Source organism: Pleurodeles waltl, chromosome 1_2 (genome assembly GCF_031143425.1).
Source record: "Pleurodeles waltl isolate 20211129_DDA chromosome 1_2, aPleWal1.hap1.20221129, whole genome shotgun sequence".
In the NCBI taxonomy this organism is placed as follows: domain Eukaryota; kingdom Metazoa; phylum Chordata; class Amphibia; order Caudata; family Salamandridae; genus Pleurodeles; species Pleurodeles waltl.
This window is the reverse complement of record NC_090437.1, coordinates 469,926,319-469,946,036: the sequence shown is the minus strand read 5'-3', so window position 1 is coordinate 469,946,036 and position 19,718 is coordinate 469,926,319. Positions and strand designations below refer to the sequence as shown.

At 46.4% G+C, this 19,718-nt stretch overlaps 1 protein-coding gene across 1 annotated transcript in view; it reads right to left on the bottom strand.

Annotated features, from left to right (window-relative positions):
* MUSK (muscle associated receptor tyrosine kinase) overlaps positions 1-19,718 on the bottom strand; it is a 595,710-nt gene that overhangs the window by 215,836 nt on the left and 360,156 nt on the right. Inside the window, exon 6 of the mRNA XM_069240929.1 lies at positions 15,793-15,917. Coding sequence (XP_069097030.1) covers positions 15,793-15,917 — 125 coding nt within the window. The remainder of the gene's footprint in view (positions 1-15,792; positions 15,918-19,718) is intronic.

Sequence of the window (19,718 nt, the reverse complement as noted above, 5' to 3'; positions counted from 1 at the left end):
GAGTATAAGATCCTCTGTAGAATTTGAGATCCTCTGTGGAAAATGAGGTCTTTGTGGACTATGGGACCTTCAATAGAATCCGAGCCATGCTACTGATTCTAAAGCTTTTCATAGAATAAGGCCCTTCATGGAATATAAAGTCCTCCACAAAACTTGATATCCTAGATGGAATATTACCTTGTGGTTTTCCTTCAAGTAATTGACTTTAAACAGGTTCAATATATTATCTGTCAACTGCAAAGTTTTAGTGTAGGTGTGTTGGATGCAGCACGTTCCGGTTAGCTAAGGTGAGGCCCCAGCCAGGCAGACCCTACCACTCCCGTAAGGAGTGGGTGAGGTTGATTACAGTCATTTATAATCTGCGCTCACCCTTGGGTAGCTTGGCACAGAGCAGTCAGGATTATCACAGGGGCAAATACACTGACTGTCACAAAAGAGACTTCACAGGAGATGTATGTAAACAAAGTTTGTATTTACACATATATTAGTTAACACAACATGAACATTATGTTAATCTGGGCATAAGTCAGATTTAGAAACATCACTAGCAGTACCAGGCTCAACTGTGTTAAAACGACATTAGTAGTATGCACATGTGAGAAAAATAATACTTTCCCTCCCAGTACCGTCATGCCGTGCCACAGATATCAGGCATGCTAGTATAACACGCAATCGCACACACTCACTCCCAGCACCCTAATGCGGTTCAGTGATATCTGGCACGCTAGTAGTCACTGCGCTCGCAGACCCCCCTGGCTCCAAACCTTCGTCCAACCCTCCAACCAGTTCCAACTACCCTCCCCCCCATGTGCTGGAGATGAAAGCACTCTTTCCCCAGGTACTAGGCCACTTGCGGCTGGGATTACACATTCAGGATCCTTGGGCAAAGGTAGGGGGCAAGAAATAATTAATGGCTGATCAGGCAACAGGCGATAAATGAGGTCTGGCCACCACTCAGTCAGTTCACTCAGGGGTCTCTGCACTGTGCCTTCCAGCATGGGCCCGGTCTGCAAAGCATGGGAGGAGGGTTTGCTTTAGGACACACCCTATTCACAGTGGCGCACAGCCAAGCCAGGCAATTCAATACACAAATAGTTACCAATTCCCACCTCCCTGGAAGGGGGACCAATGTCTGGGGTGTGATGACTTGAGTCTCCCCAAACAGTCCCGGTTGCACACGAAGAGTTACCAAATCCGCAGCTCCCTAGGAGGGACACCATCTGGTGCGTGATGACTTGAGCCACACAAGATGATTCCGATCACCCACAAAGACTTAACAATTTCCGGGCCTTCCTGGAATGGGGCACAGCATCTGGTGCACTAAGACTTGGGTTGCACCAGAGAATTCCGATCGCACATGCAAGGTGACCAATGCTGCACCGCCCTAGAATGAGGCACAACATCTGGTGTGCGATGACTTGAGTCACACCAAGCAATTCCGAACACACACACACAGAAAGTTATCAATTGCGTACCTCCCTGAAAGAGGCACAACGTCTGGTGCATGGTGGCTGGAGTAGCACTGACAATTCCGGACACACATGAACAGTTCCAATCCCGTTCCTCCCTGGAATGAGGCATGATATCTGGTGCTTGATGAAGTGAGTTGCACTAGATAATTCCAGACACACACAAAGAATTCCAATATCATACTTCCCCGGAATGAGGCAAAACGTCTGGTGTGTGATGACTTGAGCAGCACCAGAAAAATCTGAACACACACAAAGACAAAGTTCAGCGGTGCCACGTGGGGTAGAATTGGACACTGCTCCTTGTACGCACCATCTCCAAGGGTTGTAACCAGTGAATCAAACACTGCCCACAATGAGCATGCTAATGGGTGACACACAAGAGAAATGCAGCATGCTTGACAAAAGCTGGCCACTTGGGGTTCTGCAACCAGTGAATCTGCTCACTACCAACAAGACATTTATGCGTGTCATGGCCACACAATAAAGGGTCACTCTCCTTGGATGCAGCCAGCACTTTGAAGGCTCCGCAACAGGCTAATCGGGTCTCCAGGTGCAATACTTTGCAGCAAGGCAGGCATGAAACTACCAGGTGACGTCAGGAGACGATGTAGGCACTTAAGAGGGCACCGCTCTCCAGATGACACAGGTAGAAGGTGAAGCCCCTCGCAGGAAGTCTTTAAGGTCCCTTACAGGAGGTCTTTGATGTCCCTGAGACCTCCACAAGAGAACAAGGGTCAAGCCAACAAGCCCTTGGAGAACACACTTCAAAGTGCCACACAGCAGCAACCAGTTTGCCCAGGCCAGCCACAATGCGGGAAGGGTGCGCAGTCCCTTCCTAGAGCAGTAATTACTCCTTGTGCACAACAGATTCCTCTGGCAGTGTGCACCACATTACTTTGAAGTTGGGGAAGGTAAGAAGGGTTCCATTTTTAACCACAGAAGTCTCCCCTAAATTTCAGTCCTTTTTGCCATGGGGCTGTCGAATGCAGATCTTAATCTTTAATGGGGCCATGACCTGGCTCCGAGAGGCCAAGTGTTAGAACCTCACCTTCCAATCTATCCATCCAGGCCCACAAATCACAGAGGTCTTCGTTCCAGTTGTGTGCCCAAGTTTTATAGCTGTCCCTGGGGAATGCAAAGATGTGCTCCTCCATCCCCCAATGTGGACTTGAGTTGAATTAAAAGGCACAAAAAGCATTTTAGGGCAGAGAAATGTCCACTTTCTAGAAGTGGCATTCCTCTATGATTCTATGGCAAAGGTGGTTTTGTCAATAAAGGGATTTGTCAAGACAAATCCAACAACAGTAAACAATATGAGGCTGCTCTGCTCCAAGCCACTGTTGCAGCTAGGAGTAATTGTAACACATCCCCCATGTTAACCTATGGGCACAGCAGCTCCCCTATGTAGTGAAAACACACATGGGTATTCTTCACTTTCTGGGCATACGTGCCCTTGCGCACATACAAGCCTCCATTGGCAGGCCAGACACATGTTTGAAAGCACCATAAGTGCAAGTGCATACACAGGCCTGGTAAGTCAGGTGGGATACATGTTTAAAGCACCTGTGGTGCGAGTGCACACACATAGGTCATTGCCACTTCCCAGCATATGTGAGAAGGTGTGCTTGCACTTTTACACTGTAATCAGAGTGGGAATGTGTCCAGGGCCCATAGGCCACTAAGGGGGAGGTAGCAAAACCTACTAGAAAAAGTAAGAAAGTTTGGGTAAACACCACCGAAGCATATCCGGTCTAGAACCTGTCCCCCTCAGCCGAAAGTGGGGGTGGGGTTCTACGCAGCTTCTAGGTAGTCATCCTCACTAAAGCAGAAATAACTAAATGGATTGTCTGCATTGGAGTGGTTTACCCTGGTGCGGTGCGCCACCTTAAAGTCCATCCCATGTAGGGAAATGGACCACCTTAACAGCTTTGGATTCTCATCCCTCATCTGCATCAGCCCCCTGAGGTGTCTATGATCTGTCTGGACCAAGAAGTGACTACCAAACAAATATGGCCTCAACTTCCTCAGGGCCCAGGCCATCGTGAAAACTTCTCTTTGGTAGTGCTCCACCTTTGTTCCCAGTGGAGTAACCTTCAGGAGATTAAAGCTACCAGCTGGTCTAGGCCCTCCTCATTCAGTTGAGATAGTAGGGCCCCGACAGTAGTCCCCTGCCTACTCATGGGACTACTACAATTCCCATGAGTAGTCAGGTGCCCAGAGCACAGGAGTTGTGCACATGGCCTGCTTGCAGGAGTCAAATGCAGCTTGGCAGACTTCAGTCCACATTACATTTCGGGGCTGCTGCTTTGAGGTCAGCTCTGTCAAAGGGGCCACAAGAGTGCCACATCCCTGGATGAACCTCTGGTAGTACCCAGTAAGGTCTAAAAATGCTCTGATGCCCGTTTGAGGCCATGCTGACCTGGGAGCCCCCGAGACGCGGTCTTCATGTGGATGGATTGTCCTTACCCTTGCCCACTTGGTGTCCCAAATTACCCACTGATCCTTGCAGTATGCAGCATCTGCTGGCCTTGTTGGTGAGGCCTGTTGGCTGCAATGGCTGAAGTACTTCCTGGAGGTGGAAAAGATGGCCCTCCCAACTTTTACTGAAGACGGCAATGACGTCCAGATAAGGAGCTGAGAAGACCACCATAAAGGTTAAGGACCTGATACAACATCCTCTGGAAGGTGGTGCAGGTATTCTTGAGCCCAAGGGACATGACGCTGAATTGGTATTGCTCGTCCGGAGTGGAGAAAGCAGTTTTCTCCTTGGCCTCCTCAGTGCAGGCAATCTGCCAGTACCCAGAGGTAAGGTTAAAGGTACTATGTACCGGGTCACACCCAATCTGTCAACCAACTCATCTGCGCAGCTAAGTGGATGGGCATCCATCCGAGTCACTAAGTTCAGCCCACTATAGTCTATACAGAATCTTAGTTCAGGTGTGGTGTCTGTCGTGGTGGCTTTAAGTACCAGAACCACCGGACTGGACCAGGGGCTGCTAGAAGGTTATATGACCCCCCACTCCCTCAGCACTAGCATCTTAGATACTTCCACCTCAATGCTAGACCTCACCTTACCAGGCAACCTATAAAATTTGCTCTCAACAGGGAGGTTGTCACCTGTGTCCACCTCATGGGTACACTGTTGGATAGACTCTGAGGTAAGGAAGAAGAGCGAGGAGAACTGCCCCAACACTCGGTGACAGACCCTCTGCTGGTTGAGAATCCAGGTGGGGGACAGGATGACTCCTTTTACTGACCCATCCCTCTCCTTAGAGGTCAGGGAGTGGTTCACTCTCCTCCTCTCCATCCGTCACCATTAGCATGGTGACCTCAGCCCTCTTGAAGTGTGACTTGAGGCGACTTGGTGTGTATTACCCAGAGGGGCTGCCTTGGGATTTTGAGATCCACCAGGTAGGTGGTCTCCCCTTTCCTCTCAATCACCTCATAGGGCCCAGTCCATCAGTCATGGAGTGCTCAGCTCTACAGCCTCCATCACCCACACTTTCTGTCCAGGTGTCAACTACCCCAGAGTGGCGTTCTTGTTGTACCACTGGATCATGACGTCGCGGCTGGCTTCTAAGCTATGGGAGGCCTTCCTCCACAACTTGGCCCTTTGGCTGCAGAAGCCAGCATGTAGCTTACTACATGCCTGGGAGTCCTTTTGGAAGACTGCTCCCGGCCCTCCTTGACCAAACTCAGAGGTCCCCTGACCGGGTGCCCAAACAGAAGCTCAAAAAAGCTGAACCCTAATCCCTTCTGAGGGACCTCCCGGTAGGCAAACAACAGGCACAGTAAGAGGACATCCTACTTTTCCCCCAGGGCCTCTGATCATGCCTATCAAAGTCTTGTTGCACCTCTCAACAAGACCATTGGTTTAGGGGTGATACAGGGAAGAGAACTTATATGTCACTCCGCACTCCTCCCACATGGCTTGCATGTAAGCCAACATGACGTTTGTGCCCCTGTCAGACACCAACACACCACGTTCTTGGCAAATCCCACTTAGGTAGAGATTACCATCAGGGCCTTCACCATCACCTGTGTGGTCCTCACATGGATTGCCACTGGGTACCGAGAGGCATGATACACCAGAACCCGGACAAACCTGTGCCCAGTCACCATCTGGGGGATCTATAGGCCCTACTATGTCAACCAGAACCCAAGAGAACCTGTGCCCGGTCACCATCTGGGGGATCTACAGGCCCTACTACGTCAACCCCCCACCCTTTCAAAGGGGTGTCAACATGTGGCAAGGGCTGAAGGGGGTGCTTTACGCTTCTGCCTCACCTTGCCACTAGCCTGGTAGATCACACAGGTACTACAGAATGCATCCGAGGACAACCTGAGCCTGGGCCAATCAAACTGGGTAAGAAGGTGGGCAAAGGTTTTGTCTGTGCCCAAATATCGTGCCAGGGGAATGTCCTGGGCCAATTGCCGTAGGAGAGCTCGATAACAATGTGGGACCACCAGGGCCCTTTGGGACCCCTAGACTCACTGTACAGAAGATTGTCCTCCCAGTAAAGGTGATGAATCCTGGATTCATCACTGGATGCTTGGGATTCAGCTTTTCATCTCAGGCCCTCAAGGGTGTGGTCCTCTCTTTGTGCCCTACAGAACTCCTCCCTGGTGTGGTCTCCTTACACTTGCCACTCAGCAAGCTCGACCACCCTACCAGGAGAAGTAATGCCCTCTTCAGTGGTCACCGGCCAGTTCCCCGTCTGTTTCACCAGAGGTACATTCTGAGGTGGGTTTTTCCCAGCCTTGTCCTCTCCCCCTCTTAGCAGGAGACTGGGCCATTGTTCCAGACTCCAGCCCCTTCTGGCTCCCTTCTCGGGTAGCCATGAACCGTGTGGTCACATAGATCCATTTGGGTAACCCAAACATCTCTACATGAGTCAGGGAGCTCCACTTCTTTCCAGATAGTGCTCCCCAGATCATTACCCAATAGACAAACCATTGGCATGCCAAATGTTGGAGGCGGTGAGTTTTCTGAGGTGAGGCCCTAGCCAGGCAGAACTTTTCACTCCTGTCAGGGGTAGGTGATCACACTCACCATACAACCTGCGCTCACCCTTGGGTAGCTTGGCATAGAGCAGTCAGGCTCATCACAGGGGCAACGTGTAAAGCATTGGCACAGCACTACCACAAAACAAATACACTGAGTGTCACAAAAGAGACTTAACACGAGGTATATGTAAATAAAGTTTGTATTCAACACCCACCAGTCAGTACTTCTTCCCAACATATGTGGGAATGCACGTGTGCACTTTCACACCGTACTTTCAGTGGGAAAGTACCCAGGGCCCTAAGGCCACTAAGGGGCAATCAGCAAAACCTGCTAGATAAAGCAAAAACATTTGGGGAAACACCACAGCAGCATGTGAGGTCTAACAAGGTGTGCTTTCAGGGCTTCCCTAAGCTTTTATATAGAGATCCACATTTTATAAAGTGTTCTATTTAGAGGCAGGGAGCATTTCAGGCTAGTGAACAATAGCAATTGCTACCTCTTTGTAGTGGTGTGCAGTCCCTGTGAGCTAGATTATAGTCCCTATGAACTCACCTATATGCTACAGATCTTTTAAAAGGAATTATACTTTTAGCACCATATAAATACCCAGTTTATTGGTGCTCGTTTCACAACATTTATGCAGCATCTAGATTTCCAAGATGACTGCTTACGCTTTCCCGGCCCTAGGTGGCTGTCAGAGTAAAAGGTGTTCTGGGTAAGTCATTTAAAATGATTAAGGTTATATTGTGTGTGATATCACGTCCTTTACGTCTATTATTTTGTGATTGTATTGTTAGGAATTATAAGACTGTTTCCGAGTATTTACAAAACCTTTGTGCTTTGATAGCCCAATAGATATGGTGCAAACGTTTGTGTAGTTTGTACGTTGGCATATGGAAAATATTCTTTTTACTGCACTTGGAGGGCAGTGCTTAATTTGAAAAACAAATGTTAGGGCACAAAGCTTTCTTAGGAGCCTACCTTCAGCAGGACTGAATGCCACGGTTGTCGAATAACTAGGTTGCCTAGCCCTGCTCCCAAATCATGCTTCTTTCTCTCACCACCCAATACTTCCTTTCTCTTTACTGGTGCAGGTTCCTTTTTGTCTTTGCTTTCGTCCTTTGCCACTGTTTTATCTTCTTTCTCCTTCTTCAGCCTTTCTCTCTTATTCCAAGTCAAAGACTGAGGATAAGAAATAAGCGACGGTCCTAATAGATGAACACAGGTGTCCCTCACCTGCAACCACCGGCACAAGTTAAGCACGATTTGTTGGACCCAGTCTCCCAGCCCACAGCACTAACAGGACTGAAAATCTTAGGAGGCCTATGTACCCTTTTTCATGCTGATTTTCACATCATCACTAGTGTAAACCAGTATTCACCGTCTATGAAGATTCTTTCCTGGACCTCTATTACCAATCAGGAAAAACCAGTGCTTAATTTGAACCTGTGGTTCTGGTGCTCACCACAAGCACTCAATGCGAGTGGTTGACAGTGTGCCACATGGTGTCTAGATTAGAGATGCTCCCAACAGTTGTTTATTAGTTCAATACATATTAAAAATGTCTAATACCTGTTGTCCAAACCAGTCTTTTAGCTTTGGATGTTCTTAAATAGTCTTAACGGTCACACTTGTAGGAGTGTGATGGTTAGTAGCTGTGGTGTTGGTATTGTCATTGGCAGCGGTGGTTCAAGCTGCAGTGGCCTCCTGACAAAGGCCCTGGCTCTTATTATTTTAGAAATTAAGCACAGATAAACGACACAGGAAAAGAGCAAAAAAATGCTCCAGGCACTGAAGAAGGGCGACGTTTCCAATTTAAGAGAAAGAAGCTAAACTGTTGCAACCTGCTCTGGCTTTTTGGTAAGCCTCTCTGAAAAACATCCAACTTTTTCCTTTTTTTCTGAAACTTACCAAACTATCATAAAAATATAATGAGCTACTGTGCTTTAGTGTCCGTTTTTAGTTCAAAGTTTGCGCTCAGTACCGACAGGAGAGGGGAGGCCCCAGCAGTATAATTTAATTCTCTTTCAATGAATTGAGCAGATGTCAAGGAAAGTCTTTTTTCTCCTGTCAGAGTCTGCAACAACTGCTTCTATTCTCACTTCACAAAATGACATTTGCAAACAGACCGCAAATCAGCGGTGACTACGTAAACGGAGACAGGAACAGGAAGTAAGTTCAATCGCTTCTAAAATTACTTCATGGCGCTGGCCTTTGAGGTTGGCACCACTTATATATAAAACTTTGATTCAGTCTAAACTTTACCCTAGTTTATCGTTCACAAAAGTAATCTTTCGTGATCGTCCGGTGTCCGTGACGTATTTAAACCTTGTGGTTGGAAGGGCTGCGGCCTCAGGATGTTTTTTACGACGAGTCTAGATGCAGTGGGTCTCTGAACTGCCAAATCCTCCCATGCAAGACAAACTAATGAGGCCTTTAAAACATTCCTAAAGTCCCCTTGTCCAGCCCTCTCCCTTACACTGCCCAGACTGGTCCTTCAGTTTCAGCATGGGAGTGGCTGCGCACACATCAACTCGATCTGTTGCCCTCTGGACAGTCGCACAGCGCCAGGCCACCCACAACTTCCATTCCAATGGGTAAAGCGTCATGCCCACTGCTGCACCTACTGGTTTATGGAGCTTAGAACAGACATTTCTACTCGCTCGTGTTCAAGCAGCGAAGGCTGGGGAAGGTAGCTCCCATCTACACTAGCATTCTGCTTGACTGTGAGATAGGGCAGGGGTAATGCTGTCCATTGTTAGGCCAAAACCTTGGCTGATCAACTAACCGTTTGTCGTATGCAGATCATTTGTGTCACCACTGGCACAATATCTAGGTAGATGATTATTTTGGGGTGCAAAGCTTCAGTGATTATCTTGTTGGATTAGTGAACTAATATAACTAGTGCGCTATCAACGAGCATGATAATAGTGGTAAGAATTTAAATAATGTCTAGAATGATAAGGTGAGATCTGAGTAGGTAGCATTAATAAAACTATACAAAGATCAATGAGTCAGAAAGATCTGAACATCACTTTCCCCCATGGTCAGTTTACATGTATTGGTTTCCTTCCCATCACTCCTTCCCTTACGTTTAAAAATACAATCTACTGTCAGGAAGTGTGGCTTGAAGGTACTACGTACTACTTGGACTTTGGTGAACATGAGCAGTTCTTCAAATCTGCTTGCACTGAGGAAAGGCTGGAATTCCTGCGGTATGTTGGCACTGCCTGGGCTGAGATTGCACAGAGAATGCACTATGTGACAGCATGCGGACACCAAACTACATTTCTAAGCAGGTTGTAAACTCACTGTCGGGGGGGGGGGTGGAGGCTAAGATAAGTTTGGCACTGTAGGACCAAGGAATCACAATAGAAGGGACAGTGTGGTCTTTTGAACCTTTGTGAGGCATATTTCACTGAGACTGACAGCCAGATGTGGTTCTATGGTTACTCCCTTGATCTGTGTTGTGGTTAGGTCAAAATTGGAGATGCTCCTGCTGGGACGATTGTCCCTTCGATGCGATTTAGTGTCTTATCCTTTACTATTCCTGTTATGTCCCCTCCCCTGTCCTTTGACAGTGTCTGGATTTGGACTATAAGTAAGCCCAGAAGTAATTTTAATGAGGCTGGGGTAATCAAAGAAATTTCGTAATTCCGCTTTAATGTGGAATTACTGAATGCAATTACACCTGCTCCCGTAATTAAGGGTAATTTAGGGGGCACAGTCCTACAGCAAACACACATTTAGCGAATGCAAGTGGCCACTCAAGCTTGTAGCATTATTTCTCTACGTAAAATTAATCATTTTGCCCATTTTGCATTAAATGCTAGGGGTAAAGTAGGGGGAAAATCTCACCCCAACTGCACAGTTAGCAAGCTCAAGCAACTGCTTGCGTTTGCTCTTCGTGTTGTGTTCAGCACTGTTTCTCAATACAAAATGCATTCCTGCACCCATTTTAGATTCAATAAGGCATTTTTGCATTAAGAAATAGCACTAAAGTCAAAATTACTCTTCTTGAGCAACTATGCATAATCTTACTGTATTCTTCGGTACATCTGCATGAGTATGCTACACTGAATTATGCAAGTTATGCCCACCCATAGCAATAAGCCTGTGAGCCCAAATCCCACAAGGTGTTCAACAGGAGAGATCACCAATACTTCTAGCTGCTAGAACCAGGACTAGGGTCCAAGATCTGCTAGCCTTTCTGCTGGGTGAGGATCCAAGAACCAGGAAGTCAAGACCACTTGTCCTGATCCTGAAGCACCAGCCTTCTGCCTCCCTGTCAAGACCAGTGGACCATGCGAGGAGAAAGGGCACCTGGAGGGGGTGGGCTCAGTAAGGATCCTTCCAAGGGGATCCTAATGAGTGAAGTGTGAGATGCCTGGTCCAGTTGGGACTAAGACAGTGCATGCAGTTTGCCTATTCTTCTGTAGTTGGCAATCCCCTTGTGAAAATAGAGGGCCATAGTGAAACCAGGGCCATTACTCTTGTGCAAGCAAATTTGACAACCTGTGTGTGCTAGGAAGAGGGGGGCAACGTGAAACTAGGTCTATCACCCTTGTGTAAGCAAAAGCAGCGACTCCTGTGGGCCTGATGAGGCCATCGTGATGGCAGGGCCATCACACTTGATCGTTGTACCATGGTAGTTGTGAAGAACACTTACTGATTGCTGAAGGAGCCATGGAAAGAACGTTCCACGCGGACAGACTTTCTGAAGACAGAGAAGGCCCACCGAGTGATTCAGGGAAAGACCATGACCATCAGCATTGGGAGATAGGTACCCATGAAGATACTCCCACACTTGTAAACTACAATCAGACTCGAAAAGACTGTTTGTGCAAGTCCCCGACAGCACTGATGGTCACAAACTTAGCACGTAGCGTTATTGAAGCTGACTCTTAAGGGCAACTTAGAATTTGTTGTGTGGGGACTCGTGTAGGCCACATCTGAAAGTCACTTTCATTACTGAATGGGAATACACAGCCCCACTAGAAAGAAAACAGGGACTCAGGGATATCACCCAAGACAACACTAGTGCCTACCTAAGGAGACTGTGGGTATTTTTTTTAGTGTGTTGCCTCTATGTTTTGTGTGTTTATGTTAAAATACTACATTTTAATAAAAGCAAGTATTTGCCTGAACAATCAGCTTTACTTCAGTTACCGTTTGTAATTTGAGTCTTGCGCCTGTGTATGCCGCACACGTACCTCCCCATCTAAGAGCTTTGGACTGCTCGATCCTCAATTTTACTGAAAGTCAAATGCTGAAAGGGATAGTTCTTGACCCAGTTGCACAGAGTCTTAGAAATCAGAAGTAATAGCCCCAATTGTTGAGGTCAGTAATCCCTGATTGCTCTGTGGCCCTCTGAAATAGTTTTTGGTAGTATGAACATCAACACATGAGTATTAGAGTCCTAGTATTTTATTTACACAAATTGCTAATTCGAGGAATTAGAGATTATAAAAATGTATGAATTGCCTTCCATCACTACAAGAACAAAGTAGCAACTATAACTCATCTTTGACAGAGTGTATAGCAATGCAGCTTGTGACAGTTATTGACTTCATGGGGGAAGTGTTAGTTAACATAGTTAAGGCACTCATTCTTTGTTTACTTTGATGTGAAACTTTAAATTCCTGAAACTAGAGTTGGTTACACAGTGACATTGGAAAGCTATATCTATTCATTTTTGCAGCTAGGCACAAAACCTTAATAACAAACTTCTCTTTGTATATACTCCATATGCGGCAGACATCATTGTCCAGCTGAAGTGACAAGCCAGAGAGGTGACGTTTAGTGTCTAGGTTTTCTCTTTTATCCCATTCCCCTTTTACCCCTTCTACCTCTGGCCATCATCACCCTGTGTTTGTGGTCATTGCTGGTGGTGAGAGGGGGAAGAGTGCATAATTAGTGCTGTATTCGAAGCACAAGCTTAGTACAGTCTGACATGTATCTTCCACTATGTTGTGAGTATATTTTAGCTGCTATTTTACCAGTATATTATTTTGTCTGCATGCCCCCTTTTAGACGTCTTAGGTGTCACAATGTCTGAATACAAGAATGCCACTTACAAAAAATGATTGAACTTCTGGGTCAAGTCTAATTACATAACATTTCCATACAACATTCTGCGCCTAAAAATCAACAATTAAAATGTTAGATGGCACCAGAATGATACGAGTTATGTTTCTGCTTCCCCAATATGGCTGAAGGACAAGAGCCTCTCTGCGACAGTAGAAAACTTGCAGCTTAATTATTTTCCTTTAAATAGTACTTTTGCCTTTTTTCAGTGCTTTAGTTACTGAGATTATTATAAGAACTGAAGTTGAATAAATGGTACTGATCCACCTCTCCATATGTTCACCATAAGGCAATTTTACTCCCAACATGATGATTTCAGGGGTAATGTGTAGCTTCATACATGTTATCTACTTTCATGCATGATCCCATCCAAGATGGTGGTGTTGGCTATATCTAGTGCACAGTGTTGGGGCATCTCCACATATTATTTGAACTTTGACAGATAATAAGTGATGATAAAATACAATATGGCAGTCTTTATCAAACAGACAAAAGGTGTTATGAGGGATGTTTCAAATAGTCTAAAACACTGGCAAACGCTCTGTGTAGCTGTGTAGCATTCCAACCAGTTATTTTTCACCCACTGTCTCTCTCGACAAAGGGCCATCTTATGCAAAACAAGCACAAATCCACCCAGAACTTCCAGGCACGTCCTTTTCCAGAAGCAAACACAAACAATCACAGACCATTCCCAGCCTTAGTAGGCCTCATCAGTGAGCTATGGCTTGGATCCCATAACAGAGCGAACCGAGGACCCATGTCTGAACATACCATTGGCCAATTAGGGCATTACATCAAATACAGAAAAGGTGACACTTTTGCACCTGTGGTACATTAAAGCCAATTCATGTTGTACCTAACTTTCATATCACTACTAGGGGTGGGCGGAACCTACGGATTTTCTATCCATGGAAAGCCACAGTTACATAAAAACTCAGAGATTCTGCAAATGGGCAGGGCATGATGTGCTGCCTGTGCTTATTTTTAGCACTGGGAGCTTGTTCCATGCTGAAAAACCAGCACAAACTGCACCATGCGGCGTGCCTGAGGGTGCTGCTGCTGCTTGAGATGATTTTGCTGCCGCTCTAGTAGATTATCTACTCCAAATTGGGAAAGTCTTGCAAGGAGCTGTCCTAGCACCTGAAAATTGCACTGGGGATGCCAATTCTCGCTTGTGAACTTACCTTTTGTGGGCCACATGTGAGGCAAAACTCCTCCATGTGGCAGTTGGTGGAATTTGGCTGGATCTCCACATTAAAAGCGTAATTCAGAGTGGCCAAAATTCCACCAGTGGAGCAGAATTTATCACCCAGTCCTAATCACCTCCAGTTCTAGACAGGCAAAGTCATTTTTCTATGCACATCTTTGCGCTTCGAGAGAAGACACACATTTCAAGCAAACTATTTAACTGAATTAACCATCAAATGTGATAGAGCCAGACTGTGGTCTGGCTGTCTGTATTTTCCTCCCTATGAAATGAATGTACTTTATTGACAATGTATTGCATATCTCTGAGCATGAGCACTACAGCACTGCTCAGAAGTCAAAGCACATAGGAAAATATATATGGAAATAGTGATGTGATAGTTTTAAACAAATGTGAAATGCTTTGCTCTCTAACAAAAGTGCACTTATGTGGTCAGTTATGCTTTAGTCCCCTTGAGAAAGTTTACTTGTATCCTGTTTTACTGTGCATCCTCAGCCACTGTCAACACAAACAAAATATTCTTTTGGGGCATCTCATAATGGACTGGGGAAACTGTGCACCCAAGCAGTAGAAACACTACAACTACACCGAGACTCAATATTTAGTAGTGTATCCAACGAGATCAACACTCATGTGGGAAGAGCCTATAGGTCTCAAGGTGGATTGGATATTATTGTCTTCACATATTTACTCTACCAAAGAGTAGGCCAATCGGTGGGACACTCTCAGTCTGATGGCCTAAGGATACAATGGATCTGCCCTATCTCACGAGCACAGGAGCATCAGTATAAAGTGACTGATTACTCCCACTATCTCCAGTCCTGGAGATTTGCTATTTACAACAAGTAACTGTGGGAGAGCAAGTTGTTCCTTGCAGACACCAGGTTACCTCTTTCATTCAAATTGCTTGTGTCTTATGGAAACTCAGTTGCAACAATCAATGAACACATTGCACCACTTTGTAACCCCTTATTCCACATTATACCTGTGCCATTCTTAATTTATGCGGGGGGGGGGTGTTGCACCGCAGGGAGGCCCAAAAAATGGGGCAGTGAAATTTGCAAGGTTTCACTGAGCCATTTTCCTGCCATTTTTAAAGCCTGCCAAGGGGGGCGTTAAAGTGACACTCCTGTATTGGCCAATGGCCTCCCTGTGCTTTGCTGCACTAGTGCCAAAACTTTTGGTGCTAGTGCAGCAAAGCTCCACAACAGCGCCAAACATGTTGACAATGTTGTGGTAATGACTGCCATGGTGTGCAGCATTGTAAACATGGGGCAACCATTGTGCCTTTAGGGAGGGGTGTAAGGGGACCCAAACAAAATGGCAAATCGGGACCGATGCACCACTTTCGTGTAAATATGCTCCTAACTCCCTACACTACATGTAGAGAGCAAACTGCACCACATCTCGTAAAGTAGCAGGAAGAGGCCGTACCTTTCTACCTTCCGTCTACTTGCACCCGATCAGAGTGCAGACACACCTTCCCTTTTACCCCGAGTACTTTCACATGGGCCTACTGAACGCTATCAGTGAGGGAAGATGTACGCTGTGAGTGGTGGGGTACCAACTCACAAACACATAGGGCTCAGTTACAAAATGGGTTGTGTTTGTTTTTGGCTTCCCCCTCCCCCCCTGGGGTTACCAATACCTGGGCATTAGTTACCCTTTGGGGTGGGGTGGGGTGGGGTGGAGGTACTCCCGATTCCGCACCTATACACAATTCCTGCATGTGTATTTCACCTGAAGGTTGCAGCTGCTTTCAGCAGATGTAGTCGGAGTGAAAATATGCCTCATAATCCACATGAAGGAAAGAAATTCCCCACTGTGATTACCGGCGTACTGTGAATGTGGCCTATAAATATTGGGTTCTGAAGGACATGGGCAGACAAACGGACGTAGCTTTCCGCGTGGTCTGAAGGAGGCAAGTTAGCAATCCCTTACAGGAAATGGAAAAGGGACAGGATTTTCAGCTGGAAACATTCAGAGCAACTGATAAAGATGATGAGAAGTGCACTCACCGCCTTCCCATTTTCGAGCCATCTGATGGTCGGGACTGGAATGCCTGTGGCCGTGCACTGCAGAACCACTTCCGATCCAAAGGTGACATTCTGAGACTCCGGAGCCTTCAGAATTCTGGCAACAGCTGTTGGAATGCAAAGGGACAAGTCAGAGCAAAGAAAGAGCTGGAGTGTAGGTCTGTACGACACTCTTGTCCGTTTCCATAGGCGTAAGCGTAAGCTTATGGTATCCACTGAACAGAGTGAGAAACACTTTCGACGGCATGAAAGATTGGCTCTCCTCTAAAATGCAACGAAAGGCAGATTATAAATAAAACTAATCAAACACGCTTGCATAGGACTCATGTTAGTCTGCTTTTTGACTGCGTTTAATTAACCTCACAAAAAAAATATAACTCAAGTTCACAGAAGCAGTTTAAACAGAATGTTTATATATACAATTATTAGTACCTAAATGAAATTGGTATTCATTTCATCAACTGAAGGCAGAGTCAGCTTTCGCCCTTCTTTCCAGGAGAGCAGAATTCCCCATTGGAATTCCGTAGCACTCGATTATAAGGGTGTCAGTGTTCCTGCACCCAGATTTCCAAGGTGTCTCAACATGGAACTGTAAAATCACATTGGGAATGGGATGTCCCGGAGCCCTGCTGATCCCCCCCCTACCCAGGCTCATGGGGAGCATGTAATGCATGTCCTGCTATCCAACATCCTCACCGTCTCATCCCAAACCAACTGCCATGTACACGTGCTTCAGGAGGTGGTAAATGTGGTCATCAAACCCCATGCATTTCAAACCCCATGAAGTTCATTGTGGAACTCTGCCAGGTAAACCATAGAGCTATTCCCCATTCCAGGAGGTTTAACTCATGATAGGCGAATACATGTGCAGAGAAACAGACCAGAAACTTTAGTTCTGGCCAGCTGGTATCTCCACAAATACACCCCCTTAACACATTATCAGGCCTTAGTCAATTTGAAACTAACCATCCGGTTCACATACAAATCCCAGCAAAAAAGTGCTCAACTTGTTGAGTTATCTTACCAGTTATACAGCTCTTCAATTCTATTAAGTTAAAATGCAATCATCCTTGTGCTCAGATTTCAGCAAGACTTACCCTGTAACCACAACCCACGTGAGATACTGAGATACAGCCGTCCTTCTCACACTCAGGTCTGCTTCCTGTTGTAAAGCAGTTTTAGCCTACAGTTGACCTGCACCTGGCATGTCAACAGTTTACTGAGCGGAAACTCTTCTAAATAAGTCAGCCTAAAACTGGAAGCAGGCTCCTAAATCTGTCATCATTTATACAGGCAATACGTTCACTTTTAGCGGTTGCAGCATTTATATCCTGATGGAGTCGCTACCAGGGCATCTTCACTCCTCTGCGCCAACTGCCATATAACGCAACCAGGCAAGCACTTAGATCCTCAATACGTGTGGCTTGGGAAATTGGTCAGGTTGTCAGAATACTGAAACTATCGATTACAGGGGATATTGGAACACTGGGGGTATTGAAAACCCAGACCATTAGGAGTTGAACCCTGATGGTCCACTAAGAATATTGAGGCTTACCAGGTGGACTTATTAATTCCAAGTCTGATTCCCCTGGTAAGTACTCATTTTGAGCTGCACTTTCAACAGCAGCTAAAAAAAAATCAGTAAAAGTAAAAAATAAATAAAAAAAAAACATATAATTGTGATCATTAATACCAGTTGTTACCGCACCTTCGGAATTAAGAGAACACTTGTAATGAAGGCCTAAGTGGAAAGTTGGCAGAAACAATGCAAGAAACACAACTTGAAACATTTGCAGATAACTGCCTTCACTACAAGGCTATCAAGTCACAAATATGCTAGTGCGGTGGAAGTAAAGTTGTACATCCATACACCCAAGAAGACATGACAGGGTTAATCCTCCCCACCTTCATCCCCAATATTTTGCCAATCCACAGCCTCCTATTAAATTCTGAGGGTCTATAAGTGGTGAGGGACACACCAGTGGCGGCCGGCTGCTTTAGGAGGGAGGGGGGGCGGGCGGGGCACACACACACACTCATTCTTTCATACACAGACACGCATGCACGCACGCCCATTAACAACACTCATACCGTTCAAACATGCACGCACGCACCAAACAATCATTTTAAAACATCACACACACTCATTCTTTCACACACGCACGCACATCCATTAACAACATTCATACCATTCAAACATGCACGCACGCACCAAACATTCAATTTGAAACATCACACACATACACACACACACACTTACCTTCGGCCTCCAGGTCCAAGGAGGGTTGGGACTGCTGCCTTCCCTCATTGGCTGACCTAAGGTCAGCCAATGAGGGAAGGCAGCAGTCCCAGCCTGGTCACAGAGTAGGATGGGGTCAGTGAGACTGCTGACCCCACCCCACTCTGTGACGAAGTGTCACTGATTGACACTCGCCCTGGGCACTTCAGGGCTTAAACTGAAGCACCCAGGGAGAGTGTCAATTGGTGACGCTTTCCTCGTCACCCAGGGGAAGGCCTCGAGGCACCTTTGCTGGGCTGAGGAGGTCACGCCCATAGGAGCTGTGATCTCCTCAGCCCAGCAAGGTTCAGCTCAGGCAGCCTGGAGTCTGGGCAAATCGCGCATGTCTGCTCCTGGCTGCCTGACCTGAACATGAAGAGTGTCTGTCAGGCTGACCTTTGTTCAGCCTGACAGGCACTCTTCATGGGGGCCAAAAGGTGGGGGAGGGGGGTGGCCCCTCCGCCCTAAAGGACGGGCCGCCACTGGGACACACAATGCAGAAAGTAAAGCAGTCTTTCAAAAGTGGTTTACATTCTATTGTTACCTCATGACGACTGATGTGGTGGCATCAGATCCTGTGGCCAGGCTACCAAAGGTAAACCAGTGACAGCACCGGCTAGCCCTTGTGGCCAAGGGTGTAGCTAGAATTGATGCAGGTTGATGCAGTGGCTCTGGTTTCCACAGCCCGAGGAGTTCATTGAACCCTGACAAATCTGTATTTCACTACCCGAACAGCTGAGGCCTTTTTTTAAAAACATTTTTTTTTAGGGTCAAGCCTGCACTGTTGTGCTCAGTAAAGGGTTTGGAGTCCGCCTGTCCCTCACCATTTGTTGGTTTGTGTGCCACTCTTCTTTGCAGCCTCATAATTCATCAAGTCATATCTGGCATCATTTCCATTTGCCTGTGTGGGGCAGGGATCAAGCACTAATTAGTGTCTACTTAATTAGTGCCCGGCTGCTGCTCCAGACGTGATCGAGGTACTATCTTGTTCATTTTAACTTCCAGTGCCTCCAAACAGAAGGCTTGTGACTGGCAAAAACCTGCCCAACGGGACAAACAAAATAGCAAATTTTATTTTTGGAAGGTAACTTTCTTTTATTTTGTTAACTCGTATTTTTTCAGTTTCCAGTCAGGTTTTCTTTTGTGTTTGGTCGTGGGCACTGTTGTCAAAAGATGGCAATTAATTTGTTCGAAATCTGCGAGACCTATTGCATTGCAAATGCCTGTTCTTGCTTGCACCAGGACACATGGCATCCTTGCTAAGCTGCTGCTTGCGACCCCTAGCTGACCTTCGTGCGTCACTACTACTGACCCACTGAGGCCCGCACTGTTAGGCCCGGAACTTTGCAACGATCATGAGAGATGCTCTTCACAGGTGCCAGCAGATAGTCCAGCATGTGGCTCTCTGCTGATTCACCAACTGGCCCAGGCATTTCCTCTACGCGTGCTGACTCCATATCACATCTTCTCACTGCGAAATTCCCAAAATAGCATTTGTCTTTTTGAATATGTCCTGCAATAATAACCAGGAGCCAGGAGTAAGCAGATAGCTCACATCCTGTGTGACTATAAAAAATACCCGGCGCGGTACAAGACACTTTCTATATAAAGAAAGTGGCCCTGTGTCAGA